Source organism: Embiotoca jacksoni, unplaced genomic scaffold, assembly GCF_022577435.1.
Source record: "Embiotoca jacksoni isolate LCO1_2020_lvr unplaced genomic scaffold, fEmbJac1.0.p SCAF_13, whole genome shotgun sequence".
Taxonomy (NCBI): Eukaryota; Metazoa; Chordata; class Actinopteri; family Embiotocidae; genus Embiotoca; species Embiotoca jacksoni.
In genome coordinates, this window is record NW_027185263.1 from 12,765,850 (window position 1) to 12,783,296 (window position 17,447).

General features: G+C 40.1%; 1 protein-coding gene and 1 long non-coding RNA gene across 2 annotated transcripts; one reads left to right on the plus strand and one right to left on the minus strand.

Moving 5' to 3' along the window:
• Positions 1 to 676: 676 nt before the first annotated feature.
• On the plus strand, positions 677 to 7,754 carry LOC138196523 (uncharacterized). Its single transcript, XR_011178131.1, has 3 exons — positions 677 to 753; positions 7,335 to 7,443; positions 7,624 to 7,754. It is a non-coding gene; the product is annotated as an uncharacterized lncRNA (long non-coding RNA).
• Positions 3,399 to 11,635, minus strand: gucy2d (guanylate cyclase 2D, retinal). Its single transcript, XM_069146624.1, has 18 exons — positions 10,762 to 11,635; positions 10,350 to 10,651; positions 9,894 to 10,266; positions 9,700 to 9,784; positions 9,485 to 9,596; positions 9,213 to 9,332; positions 9,039 to 9,119; positions 8,657 to 8,833; positions 8,421 to 8,577; positions 8,175 to 8,324; positions 7,818 to 7,966; positions 7,571 to 7,734; positions 6,086 to 6,278; positions 5,315 to 5,489; positions 4,635 to 4,733; positions 3,885 to 3,979; positions 3,674 to 3,756; positions 3,399 to 3,483 (listed from the first exon to the last, which is right to left on the minus strand). The coding sequence occupies exons 1-18, from the start codon at positions 11,633 to 11,635 to the stop codon at positions 3,399 to 3,401; spliced, it is 3,474 nt and encodes a 1,157-aa protein (XP_069002725.1).
• Between the last annotated feature and the right edge of the window lie 5,812 nt (positions 11,636 to 17,447).

Here is a 17,447-nt window from a genome sequence, read left to right on the forward strand (position 1 = left end):
ATATTAATGGTCTGATTCAATTTATATGCTAAAATAACAACAACTCCAGACTTCAGAGGGAAAGTGTCTCATACTGTAGTTGATACAGTCTGTGGTTAAATCTGAGGGGTGTGATTACACTGCCAAAGTGACAAGAAAAAAGTTTGGCATAGCAACCAGTTAAGCAGATGAAATTGTCCTCATAGCAACCCCTGTTAGTGGCAGAAATAAGAATTGCTTTTGAACTGACATTGTCCTCAGAGACACAATCTGTTCATTTCTTAGTGTAGTCAGTGGTACAAAACACAAGGACAAGTTAGTGATGGAATCCAAAGACCCTTTTAAGAAAGTCTCAGGACCTAAAGCAGCAAATATACTCTGTTGTTGACACAACACTTTGATTATGTTGCTAGCTTTCTTCATATTTTAAACTTGCAGGAAACACTTTATGGTTGTAATTTAAAATATATGTTATATGTTGTCCGGCACTGCTGTAAGATACACAGGGCAACTGAAATGCATCGTCAGCTCCATGAGAGAATTATTTCAGTAGAAAACCAGAATGTGTATCATGCAGGATGAAGCTGGGAACCTAAACACTTGCAGGGTTTGTTTACGATTTATGGGGTATTGCACAGCAGTTGCATTATGTAACACCATCCTTATATTTTCATTGGATTGTTCCACTACAGAATAAAGCGGAGTCACACCAGCCCAAGGAAGTAAAAGCATCCCAAAGCTTGTTGGCTCAGGGACTTATGGAGAAGTGGTGAGGTAAGACTTCCACTGAGTTACTGCTTCTTCTTCACAGTTCACCGTTTTAATGTAGCTGATCCTTAAAAGTATGTTCTAAATTTCTGCTCAGTTAAAACTCCATGATGTCAAACCTTAAGCATACATTTGATTTGATATATAAAAAAAAAAAAATTTAAAAAAAAGAATCTAAATAGGTATATACAGGTTACCTGTCAAATATACTTTGATTTATTCATCCACTTGTTTTGAAACATAATGCAGTGTGTTGTTAGGCCACCATTTAGGAAAATAGCCTCAACACATGTAGACTCAAAGGTACAAAGGAAGACACAATTTTACACTAAAACCATAATTTATTTACAGAAACACATTGAGATCACTTTGAAAATGAATGATGGAGTCCATTCAGTTTGGATGAGATATATCTATTTGGCAAATTGTTTAAAAATCTAGGAAAAATAGGTCCTATGTATACAATAGAATTACTCATTTTGTTCTTTACATATCCATCAAAGAAACGAAACATTCAGACCGCTTTCCCCGTGTTGTTCGTCTTGAATCAGGACCATGCAATGTCCTCCCTGTCAGAGGTTTAGTCATCCCTGAAAAGCCAGTGCTGCTGCTAAACACTTAATGGTGTGACAGACTACACCACAAGCAACCTGATAATCAAGTCATCAGATGTCCAGTTATTTTTCTCTAAACACTAAACACTAGCTACTGTGACAAATAGGTTAGAAGTGGTCAGCAGTGAGCTTCCAAGGGGAAAAAAAAATGTCCACGGCCTGATCACTGTTTTCTGAAGAAAATCACATCCTCACATTGTCTGCTTATTGTTGCTTCAATATCAGCGCTGTGGCAGACAATTAGCAAGCCAACAGAGAGTGAGGGAGCAATGCGGCTGCTTGCTTTTTGACTGCACCGTGATTAAACCCTCGTGTTTTGTTCATATCTCTCTCTGTGTCAGAGGTTTAGGGACCCCAAGCAGAGAAAATCCTAAAAAGTCCCTAACCCTGCAGGAACACGAAGACGAAGATTATGTACACATTTACAGTATATACAGTACACATCCTCACGCAATAGAGAAGTGTCTCGGAAGACTCTGTTGTCCCCCTTTTTTTTAATATGTATATATACATATAAATATATATATATACATATAAATATATATATATACATATATACATATAAATAAATATATATATATGCTTCCCCCATATATATATATATATATATATGTATGCTTCCCCCATATGTTCTGTAAAATTACCAGGGTCCCGCGGGGGTGGGCACGGCAAGTGAACATTTATTCTCAGAGGACCTTCGGATGCAGCCGCTGTTTGGAGCCCAAACATACGATAATGGCTGAAATGCAGACACAGACAGACATTTCCCTCTAGAAGATGGCGATACACATGAAAAGTCTCAATCTGGAGATGATCGTTTCAGTCAATTGACTCAAACATGCTGTGCATCAGTGCAGAACAGACATACTCTTTTAAATAAGGTCTTCCTATTGCTGTCATGTTTAGACCCTGTTGAATGCTCAGTGCGTTCAGCCATGCATGCAGCGTGTTGCAGTAATAGGCTACATGCACTGTAGGTGAAACTACAGTGGAGCTGCATTGTTGTTGTTGACGAGCAATCGTTTGGGTCTTGTTTGCATGTGGCTTGCATCTTTTACATCGTGGTAGGAAATGTTAAAAGCAACACCCACATCATTAAAAACAATACATGTATGTCATGTCAAAAGGGAGAGAAGCATATAGCCGATGAACACAGTAAGCCATTCTTTTAAAGAACGATGTGTCAGTTAAAGGATATTTTTCTAAGAGGGATTTGTCACAAAATGTTTTAATGTATTGATTATTTACAGATTTGCAGATGTTTTGGCCCCAAGATAGTTTTCAGTCTGTATTTTTATCATTACATTTATAACAAGTCGTCCTAGCTAAATTTTGGAACCCCCTTCTTATGTTCAGATAGGCTTTAGTAAAATGATAAGTTGGAAAGAAACAGACCTATTAGTCAAATCAACCCAGACAGGTTTATCACAGGAATGGAATAAAATGTTAAAAGCCTCAATTACAATAATAAAAAAAAAAAAAAGTATGAATATATTAGTTTTGTGTTGTTGTTAAAGGTTAATGCTTCTAAAGTGAGTCCAGCACAGACTCTAATTTAACTGAGATGAATAGTCGAGCAGTAATAGCTTCCACCAGTCGGGCTGTTCATGACACAATCTCTACAAAATCTCTGCATAGCACAAAGTTCATTACAAACACATACAGTACATGAAGCACACCAGCGTTACAAATGATACTGTAATAATTTTTGCAGAAACATTCATCACAACCCTCCTGGTTTCAGGCGATCGCTGTTCTTTAAACCAACACATTGTGGACCTGTAATTCAGCTTCAGTATTCGGCTGTCTTTATCTATTTTTGATATAAAAACAACTGATGAACAAAAACGGTATAGACAGTGACACAAATCCAAAAAGTCTGAATTTCCATGTCACCGGTTTTGGAATGCATTTGGAGTGAGGTGCAAATTATGGTCGTTGTTGTTGTTGTTGTTGTTGTTGTTGCTGCATGTTCAACTTTCCATTCATTCCAAATATCATTTTTCAATTCTTGCACATCATTGTACAAACCACAGGCTAGCCCATCCGCTTCTGTCGATCCAGGAACTTTTGTCTTCTGTCTACAGGTACCTCCTCTAAACTGATGCCATGATTGCTTCCCCTGCAATCAGAAATACAGGTTTTTTTTTATGTACCCCATGTTAACATACCATTCCTTCAAATAGGTCATTTGATTACATTAATTTGTGAAGCAAGAATCTAAAATTATACAGCATAAATGCAGTGCAAAGATTAAATCAGGAAAATCCCATTTATGTGTATGTGGAGGAGTAAAGAAAACACTCTCTTACCCTTGAAGGTCTGGAGGAATAGGCAGAGGCTTGATGAAATCTTCCCTCCCCACCAACCAAAATGTGTTCTCAACACCTTTTCCCTAGAAATAAAAAGCATTATTTGCTAATGTTGCAAGACCAGTGCTACATCGGGAACAATGCATGTCTTCTTTGTATATTATGGAAGTGTACAGTGTCAATAACAAAACATTTTTAAAAAATAGTTTACCTTTAACTCCGTCATGCCTCTGACTGCAATTTTGTATCCCAGTTTCAAGCTGTTCAGGACATCAACTGTGCTTTGGTTGACATGGATTCTGTAAGCTATGCAAATACAGAAAAAGGCCTTAGCTTTGGTTCGCAGATACCACATTAATATCAGGTCAATATGTAAGATCTGTAATAGCTCAGATACTTTCCAAAGTTTTTAAACATTGTACCTGAGGGAATAGACAGAAGTCAGGCTGTCATGCTGGTATTAAACCACTTGGTGGCAGGAGATTACAAATTACTGCTGTGCTCCTGATGGTAAAACTACAGTATAGTCATGCTTAAGTGCATAAATGTTATTTTTAGATATGATTAAGTAGACTAAAACAGCTGGTTTAATCAGTGAATATTTATTACAGTATCATTCTCTGGGATGACCTTCGGGTTTCATTTTTAAACACAAGTAGAATGCACTTAGCCACATTTCCTGCTTAGAGTTATATTTATTTTGTACAGCACACAGGGGGTAAATGAGGCAAACTTGGTCAATGACGACATTTATTCTGAAAGTTCAAATTGGGCTCTAATTCTGCTGATAGTCTTAAAGGATTACTAAGGACTGCTGTCTTAAAGCCCTGTTTAGCCACATGCAGCATGCAGCATGCACACAAACTGCCATACACCTGTCCTCCCACCCACAATGACACTTAAATAAAACAACAGAAAAAGAAATCTGTCTGGTTTAAATAATGACAGATGAGACACTCACGCAACCCTGTGGACTCCATTCGAGATGCTGTGTTGACAGTGTCTCCAAACAGACAGTACCGAGGCATCGTAAGGCCGACTACTCCTGCTACGACTGGGCCTGCAGAGAGCAAGAAGTTACAAGGGCTTTGAATAGGTCTTTTCTTCGCTGGTTATATCACAAACCATTTCATTTAAAAAGTTTACATGTGACTATCAAAACATTTAAATCCATCAATAAAGGTTTGAGTTGCCAGGATTTCTACTAGACTAATAGTCTCTCAGCATTTAAGAGTCCTCAACTTTTTTCGGAGAACATTACATCAAAGTTGTGCACTTCCTTTCTGTGCATACAGAAATTCATACAATAGACTTCCAAATCCAAAGTATGCAGTGTGTTAATAGGATGACCGTAGTCTAAGTGGATAGTGTTTCACTGTTCCAGGAATAAGTTCCAGACAAGGATAAAGGAGGTAAAAATACCACCTTGCCTTAGCAGCTTGGGTTCCTGCACTCCTTTGCAACAAATCAACTTTTATTCACTCTGAATTGGAGTTTGTATTTATTTCATGCCTTATCCTTACATATGTAGATATTTGGCTTTTAAAAGGAATTACTTAGGGTGAAGATATGTCACATGCGACCTTAAGATGTGATGATGAGGGTTTATCACATCACAGAAAAGATTAAGTTATTACTCACCAGAGTGCAGGCCAATACGGATCCTGACTTTTAGATCAGGCATGTGCCTCATCTTGAAGGTCCCAATGCAGTGGAGGATATCGAGAGACATGTTGGCCATCTCGGCTGCATGACGGTTGCCATTCCTGTTTGGGACTCCCGAGGCTACCATGTAAGCATCTCCAATAGTTTCTACCTAAATACCATAAAATGAAGAGCTGAACAAACACTACAAATACACTGTGATAGTTTTTTCAGTAGTTCAACATGCCTTTAAAAGTTGTTACACTGCGAAGTAAAGAAATAAAGAAATAAAGACATTCCATTAACTTCCTTTAATTAAGATGGATATATTTAGATCATTGCAGGAGCAATGCAAGCAATTTTTCAACATCAATAATTAAAAGATCCTGCTATATTTTTTTGTGAAACTTTTAGCAGGAAATGAAAAAGAAGATACTTTTTGTTTGAAAATGGAATAAAAAACTCGTGAAATCAAAAGAAAATTTTCTAAAATAAAATGATTATCTTTAAAAGCGTAATTAAATCTGGATTATTTTCACCAAATGCTGCTTGATAAGTAAAATACTGTAATGGACAAACTATAGAAAAGAAATCAAGCAGACATTGAACTATTATTTGTAATAAACTAGAGCATTATATTTAAAAGAAATAAAATAATACTCAAAAACACTATGAATATCAAAAAACCCAAAAAATACATAAATTGGCGGACTGTAGATTGTGTATAATGTATGTATGTATGTAAACAGAACATCCTCCAACACTCACCTTGTAGACATCATGCAGCCCAATGATGGCATCAAAGAGGGTGTAGAGGTCATTGAGTAAGTCGACTACCTCGATGGGATCGCTGAGAGCTGAAATGGTGGTGAAACCCACAATGTCACTGAAGTACAGCGTGACCTCGCTGAAGTGCTCTGGCTTCACGGGCTTGCCTGTCTTCAGCGCTTGGGCCACACTCCTGAAGCGAGAACAAGATGAGTGGAAGACACTCTGCTGACACAGAAACAACTTTACTGACAATAACTTGAATCTGCTGAAAGTAACACATGCAACACCTTCAAGGATTAAAGTTTTCAGTGCACACACGCATACTGTTACAAACATTCAACTGTTGTCTAATCACATAAATGAGATTTCAGGATTTCCTCCCAAACTATCCCCATTCATCATCTCTAAACAGGCAAAATAGCATCTCCAAAAAACACGACTCTCTCCTCTCAACGTGCAGTTACCAGTTGAATACAGGAAAGGTACATCTCTGGCAGATGAGAGATTTCAAAGGACTGCAGTCATTTTCAATATGGTCTAATATAAAGACTCAATAAGACATGACTAAACTAATTCCAGCGACATGAAGAACAGAGTGAAATTTTTAAAGGAAACCTTGTTTTGTCTACAGCGGAAACTTTTTTTGATGATCAGCACTAAATATCATAAAACACAAACAAAAGTGAAATAGTTAACATGTCACACGGACACATGTTTTAGTATTGTGAATGTATACTTTTGGAGGCCTTATCGCTTAAATTGACTAATTGCTGACTCCTTATAAAAATGGCGCCAATAAAACAGACTGACAAATTACCGGAACAAAATAAAATCTAATAGCAGGACACTCGGTTGATTTTCTCTGGTGAATAATTTTAATGTTGAAGTTGAAGTTAAACATGATTCTATAATTAGTTATGTAAGAAAAAAGAACAGAATAATTGGTGTAAACCTGCAATTGAGTCTATAGAGGATTTAATGTCAGTGTTTTAGGTCAGATTTGACTGTCTGGTCTCATCTGCATCATAAGCTGTCGCTCCAAATATGCCTACAGTTGCTAAAAGCAATATTACCACCTTATTCTGATGGAAAAGTTTGTTCAATGAAAAAAGAAAGAAAAATGTAAAAGAAGAATAAAGGAAATAAATTTTGATGGTTGCAACGTGACAGCAATGCCACAACACTTTCTGTGTGTTTTTGATTCAGTTGCACACAGTGCCTGACAAATATTATTTTATCCCTGCAGAACACCTCAAACCACCGCTGTTTGTCAGGGACTGAACTGAGCACTGAACCATTACTGGCTTCAAGGATGCTGCCTCTGACCCTCCTTGAGGAAGTAAAAGCAGCATTATGTGAGTATCCTATTTTATTGTAATTGTGTTGATTCCCTACAGACCTCCATAGCTATGACTTAGTCCATGACACCACAGTTTTATAATGTCTTTCATGTGTTGATGAAAGCTGACTCATGAAACTCACTTGGGCAACATCTGAGCCAATAGCTGGTCAGTCTTCTGTCTCTCCACCTCCAGCTCCTCCGTCCTCTCTCTGATCAGGTCCTCCAAGTTGGTGGAGTACTGCTCCAACATCTGCAGCATGGAGTCGATGATGTTGATCTTCTTCCCTTTGGTGATGGACTTGAACTGTCACATGAAAAGGAGGAATCAGGGCTGTCCAACCAGCCACAGAAACAACATGTAAACACGTGTGATTTTAGTATGTTTACCTGTTTGAAGATCTCCTCAAAGGTAGGTCTTTTCTCTGGCTCTTCACTCCAGGACTGTTTCATAACTTGTATCACGTCCACCGGGGCCTCGTCCACTGACACAACAGGCCGACACAAAGGAGGAGGCTCTTTGACCTTGCTGATAATCTCTGTCAACACACACACAAACAACACACCAGCACAGACGCAAATGTAAGACACACATAGAAATGCCCAAATACAAAAACAGACTGCAGCCAGTCTGACCAACTACCTGTGAATGGCACTGCTGATAAAAAGCAGACGTGGTGCAGAAGAAACACGTTGATGTGATTTCAGGTTACCATCCTTCATGGTTACTAGTACAGTATCACTCACCTTTGGGTGGCATGTCCAGCATGCAGAAAGGTGCAGAGCGAGAGATGACCTCCTGCATGACAATGGAGAAGCTGTAGATATCTCCTAAGAATGTGCCCCTCCTTCTCATACTAGAGCTTCGCAACAGCTCCGGAGCCGTCCAAAGCAGATCTTTTATTGAAAAGGTTGCACAACCATCAATGAAAACAAGTAATACCAACTAGCCGTCGATCAAAACTCTTCGGCAAAGGATGCACATTTACTCACTTTCTGGCTTGTCCTCGTCAGTGTCGATGCTTTGGGAAATCAAAATTTCATTGAACCCATAATCTGTCACTTTCAGCACAAAGCGCCCATCTACCACGCAGTTACGGGATTTGAGTCGTCCGTGGACAATTTCACGATTGTGCAGGTACTTCATACCCTGATGAGAGTTTGTAGAAAATGTGTAAGGGATGAAAGTATGAGAATGAAATATAAGAAGTTAATTTTGTGTCTCTCACCCGGATCAGATCCATTAACAAGGAAGACTTGAACATCCAGTCGAGACGCACTTCTTCATTGTTGAGCAAATCCTCCAAGCTGCCCCTGGTGCAGTGCTCAGTCACAATGGCAAAGATCCCAGAGTCGAAGAACAGCCCCAGGAACAGATTGAGGTTCTCATGCCTCATGTCTCTGAGCTGAGAGGAAGACAATGGAAACATGTTTGGAGTCAGCACTTTTACTTTATTTTCAAAAGTTTTGATGATCAAATGTGTTTGGTTTACAGCTACAACTATAGCTACTATTCTAATGATGAATAATATGCCTTGGGCCAGAAAAAAAAATATATGAATGGAGAAATTCAAAAGTACTTAATTCCTGTTCCCTCATGCATTCACTTACCTTAACAAAGATAAACTCAGTGTTGTTGTTGACCCCTGATACTGATCCAGCGGGGCATTTCTTCAACCAGACCCAGTCACCCTGGGATGCAAACAAAGCAACGCAATCTTTTACATCCAACAGACAAGAGCTTTAAACTGGATTTTATTGAATGTTGTGTCAGACGCGCCTCACCTCAAACACAGCCACATTGGAGCTGTCTGGCGTTGAAGCTAAGTAGCTGCGACCGGACACCGAGTGGTGAGGCGTCTTTATATCCACCTGGCTTTTCATGATACTTTCATCATTTAGCTTCTGCACACACAGAGTTCAAAGAGGTCAGGTCTGCTTAGAGCAGATAATGTACACAAGTAAACACCTTTCATACTTGCTATGTAATCCACGCACAGCAGAGAGAAGCACAGCACAGCAAAATACTGTTGGTATTGATGCAGCACAGAACTGACCCGTTTGCTGACTTGAGTATTGATGAAGATGAGGTCATCAAGGTTGAGGACTACCTTTGTTGATCCACTGTTACCACCACCTCCTAAACTGAACCCAACCCTGCCACCTCTCCTGAAGAGACAATGAATCAAAAAACATCCCAAATAGTTGTTGAAATCACACAAAACTGAACTGGATGAGGCATACATTTTTTTCACAATCTGCGGCTACATACTTGAAATGAAGAAAGATGCTAACTCCACATCCAAGGATGCCACATAGCAGAAGTAAAAGAAAGAAGATAGTAACCGAATCCAGGCCTTGAGGAAGAAAAAGACAGAGACAGAAGGTTTGAATGCCCGGAATTTCGAGATTTACACCATATCAGCTTAGATGTATATCCTGCGATGACTCTACTAGCACACTCACCTCCAGTGCAGGCAAAGTAGGGGCTGAACCAACAGCTTGAGTCTTTGTAAGGCGTGCTGCCTGCAAAATGGATGGAACGGCCGAGGTATTTCAAGCCCCCTGTCCTGCCATCTGTATGAGCAGCCTGGAGAGCATGAGTTGAGTAGAGCGAGGTGCCCATGCCACTGTAGTCCAGGACCACATAGGAGGCCTGCATGCCTTCACCATACCTGCCAGACCTCAGGGGCTGATTGAACCCTTCAAAATCAAAGCCACCCTCACTGTCGCCCAGGATCTGACCAGTTACCCAGCGCCCTCCGCTTTCACGGGCCTGCTCAGCAGCCATAGCTATGAAGTAGATCATGTTGTAGATGGTCCCAAAGAATGGAGAAACCTAGCAGAGGAGACAGTGATGTGATAATATGCATTGGAATTCAAATGTTTTTTCCTCTCCTTTAGGATTTGTCATCTTTTTACCTGCTCTGACGGAGTGCTGCTGCGTATTTCATAGCTGTCCTGAGCATCTTTGAAGGCCTCGTAGAAATTTCGTGGTCCAGAGTCCATAGTAATGGTGAGAACGCCGTCGAAGGCTTTCCGCAGCTTAGTGTCATTGCCTAGCATGTAGTATTGTGCATCTTTGTAGGGTAGTGCATAGAGAAGGGTGTCGTAGGGTATAAACACATAGCCACGGTCGATCATACGCATGGCCAATGCCGTTATCAGAAGATGGTACTGGGCTTGGCCACCAATCAGAACAGAGGGCATGCACATGATGACCACTATAGCAAAAACAAGGTTTAAAAACAATTTTATTAACATGGCATAAAGCATGTGGAGGTTTCTAAATTTTGTTGGAAGATTAACTGTTGTCTGGTTTTGTGCAACTCACCTCTGACCCGGTCCGTTTCTCTCACTTTGTCCAGGGCTTTGCGAGCCCCATCCTTGTCCTCCTGCATTGTGACCACAGGGTTGACAGGCAGGCCAAAGTTCCGCAGTGAAGAGGCCAACTCCTGTCCGGTGGACTCCCACACATCCGACTCCTCTGAGATTATGGCCACATGGGCCCACCGAAAGTACCGCAACACAGTAAAGAGGACATTGGAGGACAATGGCAGTGGCCTCAGGAAGGTAGGATACATCCCTACATTTTTCATATTAGGATTGAGGCAACCCCAAGAAAGAAGCCCAGCATCCCATTCTTTTGTGTACAAAGCAGCTGAGGAGCAGTAGCCTGGGTTGGCTGGGCCCAGGAAAGCAGCACCATAACCTTCCAGCTCAGCGAAGCGAGCAAGGGCACGAGATGACTTGCAGTCCTCATTGATTATCGTGTAGTCATACCAGTAGCCTTTGTTGAGGTAGGGGTCATTGTTTATGCGGCTGGTGGCGAGTCGGGCTGCCAAGTCGGGGAGGGATTTGGAGTATAAGAGGTCGCATGTCCAGGGTCCAACCATGGCAATCTTGAAAGTGGTTGCCCCGGCTGGACAGGGAATAAATGAGACAATGAGTAAGGGCAGAAGAAACCAGGTTCCCCAACAGGTCCTGGTGTGTTGCACGGGGGATGATGGCAACTGTGGTTTTGATAACGGTGATCTCGATGACAATGATCTCGACGTTGATAATGATTCAAACTGACTACACCCACTGAGACTGTTTATAACCGCTGTCCATATGCGTCTTTTTCGCTTGACTTTTATTGAGTTGTGCTGCCATCGTGGGTGGTAAGAGAGGTTGTGGAGACAGTGAGGGTCTCTGTGACTTGCCATTTTCTCACAGCTATTCTGATGCTTCAGAAACAGAAAGCAAGCGGAGAGTTTTCGGTGCTCAGTGTGAGAGCTAGAGTTTCTTTGTTAATGGGACTGTCTCCCTTGGCACTCTGCAGACCTCTAGTCCAACGTAGGACAGGTGACCACACGACCCCAAGTCATCACTGGAAGGAAGAGAAAAGGTGAACAGAATTAGAAAACCTGTAGCACGCCATTTAATGTGATCTGTGTGTGCTGCCTAAATTCCGTGACACGACCAAGGACACCTCAGAGCTCGTACAATCTCCAGGACACAGCCATGACCCCTGGCCTGAACTTTGAGCTGTTTTTTTTTAACAGAATGCGATGTTGAATCTTATCAGCATCCATCTGTCTCACTGAGGACATGGTTCCCACAGTCCCTGTTCTGTCCCTTGGAAAGTTAATGCCACGTTTGTAAGGAGCTGATTAGCTCTGCCAGGGGCATAGAGTTTAAATCAAATGCCAAGTAACGTGGAGCTAAATCTGTCCTTGATGTCTCCATTTGGTCTTGGTATCTCTTTTCCCTTGTAAAGTCAATCTCTTGAGATCCTCTCGTCTATCCATTCCTGGATGCTTCCTTCCTCTCCTCCTGTCCGGCATTTAAACTTGTATCAACTGCTAGAAATATTTCAAGATTAAAAAGATGTTTTTGTCAAGGAAAAAAGATAGTTAGATGGACTTTACACTGGGGTTTTGGGATTATCTAAAAAAAGAAAGTCAGTCAAGCCTTTTTTACCTTAAAATCTTGTGAATTTTGAGAATTTCTGAAGTATAAGGAAACGGAAAAACCAAAAGAATTTTTTTGCATTTGTTGTATGCAAACCCATTTTAACTAGTATCTATTATAAACTGGACTAATTTTCATGACCTAACCCTAAAAATTAACAGTATGTTTTGGTTTGAGAGCCCACTTTGTAACAAGTGAACAGGCTCAGATACTTCATTCTGGATTCAGATGTACACTTTTTAAAGATCATGTCAAAAATATCAAAACTGATAGCACAGCAAAAGTCCTGAGCACCTGTCAGTGGTGAGGGAAATTGTAACTGCAGCAAATGCAAAAAAAAAAACAACAAAAAAAAACAGACCATTGTTTTGTGCATATTGAACTTAGAAGTAGAAATCTTCCAAATAAAATATTGGTTTATAACTCCTTCTGCTCAGGAGGTCCCTGCATTGGGACAAGGCCTTATTTGTTATACTTGGCACAAGTATTGGACATTATTCACCAACATTCACTAAAGAGGCTGCCTAATACTACTCTACTAAAATAGATTAAGCATTTGTTGTGCTTCATTTCAGATCCATCACATTTGGTACAGTTTTAGTTTTCATAGAACAGGTTCAATAACACCTGTGTCACTGAGTCATTGTTATATGGCTGTTATTTACACTCTAAATTACAGTTTTCATTTGACAGTAGTAAAGATGTACATTTTTGCCTCACCTCACTCTGCTGTGGTGATAAGGGTTGGAAGACGTATTCTATGGAGCTGTTTGTTTCGGCCTTACAGTTTTGCAGCTGTTACTGACTAAATTTGGGGATGTTCTCTTCAGTTGAAAATATCAAAAATTACAAAAGGGTTTATGTAGTTAATAACAAATCTTTAGTCCTTGGTTAAAAATGCTTGACCCTTTTTAAAAAAAAAAAAAAAAAAAAAAAATGCTATTGACTAATAACTTTGAAATTGTTAATCTTGTGAAAAGCTGTATCATGTATACAATTAAAACTGAAATGTGACCCACTTGTGACTTTAAATGTTTCACAATTTACATTTTAACAACAAAAAAAATACTAGCCTGATGTATTTCCTTGTCCTCAAACTGAAGCAAAGTAAGCAGCCACCAACAAGCATCCTAATGTGGCTAATGCTGACATTGGCTTATCAGTTGCTAATAGGTTAAGAGGAGCACGGACTTGAATGTCCTAACCCTCTCCCTATATGCTACTGTGAATAAAAAAAAAAATGGGTCAAATTATGCTAATTGCCCACACGGATGCTCTCATGGATAGATCAATTACTGTGTAGTTTACAACAAATTTATAATGGATTAGCTGCTCCAGCAACCTCACATTTACAGAAGGAGCTGTTCTACAGACAAATCTGAACAATTAAAAATGATAAATGAACTGTTTATATTAGGAAACCTACATCAATATTACAAATAACAGAATAGGCAATTCAATTAAACATATTTAATAAGAAACAGTTCTGACCTGGAGCTGGTTTTCTACACAGGAGCCATGGCAGTATTGGAGTCTGTCGTTGAATAGCACCATCCAAATTCCAGGTGGATTAAGAATACTGAAGTACACAGCAGGAGCGGTTATCTTTGGTCTTTTATTGTGAAAAAATACCATAGGTAATCCAAATGTCATTCGGAGTCAAAACAAATCAAATTATCTCCGCTTACATCCAAGTTCCCAAAAGAAAACACTGAACATTAAAGATCTCCATATTTCCAGAAGGTCGGTTTTGCTTCAGTTCTTGTGGTCTCTTTTTTGGACTGGAACCCACCCCAAACCAAAGAGCATCGGGACGGTGCGTGAGGAGAGGCACAACCCTGCTGGTAAAAAAGAGATTGGCAGAGAGCTGGGGTGAGGTAACAGGTAAAAGAAAGGGAAGAGTGGGAAGGACTGGCAAGCTTTGACTTCTCAGCCTTCTTTATCTTTTAATCCACACCAGTGTGGGAAGAGTGGTTGTGGGGGGAGGGCTGGAAAGATGTAAAAGAAGGTGAAAGTGAAAGTAGCACACTCACTCTGTACACCTGTGCAGTACGCTAACATGGGCACTGATGTAGGCTTGAATTTAAAAAAAAAAAAAATTAAATTACTTAAACCTTGTGCATTGAAAGGACTTATTCAACTGTCATTTTAATGGTCAGAGCTGGGTGGGGAGAACGGGGGTGAGAACAGCCACCAATAATGAACTTGAACTAATTTACTGCCCCTTGTCCCACCTCCACCGGCTTGAAGTGAAGGGGCAAGGCCCACCCTAGAACTGTGAAGTAAGAGTTCCTCCGGCTTATACATAATGTGGAAATATGACAAACTTCTGTCATCATGTTGATGATGCTATTCAATGATGTTGTGAGGAAGTCCTCATTTATTTTCCGTTGTTTCTGTGATGTTTTGTTCCAGACAGTGACACCCCACTGGCTATCTGAGGATAGAATTTTTTTTTCTTTTTCGAAGTGTTGTTTTCAATCATTGCTCATCTTTAACCTCTGGTAGTTAACAGTTGTGGGAAAACTTCCTACTTTAATGCTCTCGGCTGTTTGTTTGCTGATGCCCATTTTAAATAATGTGATTGTACCTAATTTCCTGGCCCTTGAAGCTGGTGCAGTGATCAAGGGACATGCGTCTGTAGCCTCAGATAACCCTGCTGCAGGAGTCCAGATCCTTCAAAGACCTTCCCTTATGCTGTTTGCGCTTCCCCTCGTTTTCTTCACCGCACCTAAAGCTTTACTCACACACCAGTAAAATGGCTCCTTTCTATTCAGCCATATTTCATTGAAAGTGAAATATTCAAAAGGTCAAAGGTCAAACTCACTGTGACATCACACTTTTTTTTCCGACCATTATTCAAGGATGTAAGTCAGAAACAGAAGGGGATATCGTGCCTATATTTTCACATTCGGTCAAAAACTGAATTGGTGACACTAATCTTGGGTGTCCACCTTAAATTTGTGCTGATTGTATAGATCTTCTGTGCTGTCTCACTGAGGATGTGTGTGAAGTGTCCACGTTTTAGAATTTGTTGCATCTTTGCAACAAAATCCATATTTGAAGCAATGCCATGGCAACAACTTTGTGTTTTATCAGCTTTATTTACAAACTCCTTCAAAGTCTGTAGTTGCTTCAATAACCTGAAGCTCACCTATGTTAAAACAGAAAATGATTATGGTAAATAATAGCTTCTGTTCGGATGAGACATTATGTCAAGCTATCGTAACGTTAATAAGTTTATCCTGCATCATTAAAGACGTGACAAAATTAGCAACTTATGTGGGAGAATGCTAATAATGGCAGAAGAAGTATGTGAGCTGTGGCACACAGCTGAAAATATATTGCCTGTTATCTGTGATAAACCACTGAAAGCCTGCTGTTGCTCTTTTGACCTCACAGCATGTTCTCTTTACTGCAGTGCGACAGCTGGAATTTAATCCTATGAGAGGCGGGGGCGGGGGGTGGGGGGGGGGGGGTTTCACCTTTTAAAGATGTGTTTAAACACAAAGATGTTGACAAATGATGATGAAACACAGTGATCTCTGCTGAGATTTATTTATTTGATTAGGAAGGCGGGTTCTCGCATATGAAAGTGTGAGGATATGTTTGTCCTGTCTTGATAGCAGCCTTGTTGAAGTAATCAGATTAGTCAGGTGATGCTGTGCTAAACTGATCTGCTGCCTTCAAGCCTCTTAGTGACATGGCCAACAGCGCTGACAGAGATCACTCTACAGCAAGGTCAGACGCACAGCCGGCCCAGTTGACGAAGAACCAGCATGGCGTAGTGCAGCGGCAGGAACACTGCGCAGTACTGACAGGAAGGTATCAACACTTCTGACCTGTGATTTGTTGCTTAAACCGCACAGTCAGATATTTGTTTAGTAGATTATCTGATCTGACTTAATGACTCAATGAAACAATTTACCATTGTTGAAAGGGCCAGATATAGTTTGGACTTGGGTCACTTTTTAATATGGCATGTCTGTCTCCAACAGAACGTATAATGTTGCCCCGTGCTTGGTCATGCGGCCGACAAATCTGTGGTGTCGTTTGACAGTTTATCTCTCTCGGAATTATTTACTTTCTCCAGTGAAACTATTTGTCAAAGTTGATTAATCAAGTGCCAAGAAAAACCTTCGGGAGGAGCGATAGAAGAGCTTAGACATTTGCCTCCTCTGTGAACTCTGTGATCTGATTGATCAGGCTCATTTCGCTGCCTCCCTCCGTAACATCACCCTGTCCTTCCAGGATGACAGGATCCGATCTATGCAGGATTCTTCCCTGAAAAGCGATTTTAAGTGGCCATTGGGTAATAAGAAAACATCCTGATGCTGTCTAAAAACACTCGACTCCGCAAGCTATGACTTTTCACTGTTACATCAGAGGTAGAATCAGAGAAATGCATGCAGGAAATTGTGGATGTTTTTACCCTCAATGATAAAAAAAAACAAAACACCAAAAACTTGTTGAAAAGTTTAAAAGGACGAGACAACTTACTGGCAAAACTAATTAAGAATCTGAAGTATACATTGACAGGGCTGTTCTGTACTTTTTTGACAAATAAGAGTACAGAAAAAAAAACTGACTGAAGAGATAACATATTAACCTTTGTATTCTAATTTGTTCAGTTTTGCTGTTGCTGCTGTTGTTGATTTTTTTTTTTTTGCTTTAACCGTCAACCTTTTCACATTTAATGATGGGTCATGAAGAAAAGACTGTTTCTCATTTGTTAAACTGACATATTAACAAGTCTGAGCTGAGCAGCTCTCCCCCACTTAGATAAAGTAGATGACAGTATCACTGTCAAATCCAGGTCCAGCTGTGGCCTGTCGAGCACTGCAGCGCCCTCTGCCGGTTGCTGGTGGTCATCCAAAGTGACAAATAAAACAAACTGCTGACACAATATTGTTTATATATATATATATATATATATGTATATATATATATTTTAAGAAAAACTGACACTCATCTATTTAAACATCGCAATCTTTATCACAATAAACAGCTGGAAGACTTTTCAGTCAGAATATATTAATGTTCAAGCTCTAATTCTTAGACTGA

Coding starts and splice junctions, on each gene's coding strand:
- gucy2d (XM_069146624.1), bottom strand. CDS start 11,635: ATGGCAAGTCACAGAGACCCTCACTGTCTCCACAACCTCTCTTACCAC. Junction 10,267..10,349: donor GCAGCACTCCGTCAGAGCAG/GTAAAAAGATGA, acceptor CTCCTCTGCTAG/GTTTCTCCATTCTTTGGGAC. Junction 7,967..8,174: donor GCTGGACATGCCACCCAAAG/GTGAGTGATACT, acceptor GTGTGTTGACAG/AGATTATCAGCAAGGTCAAA.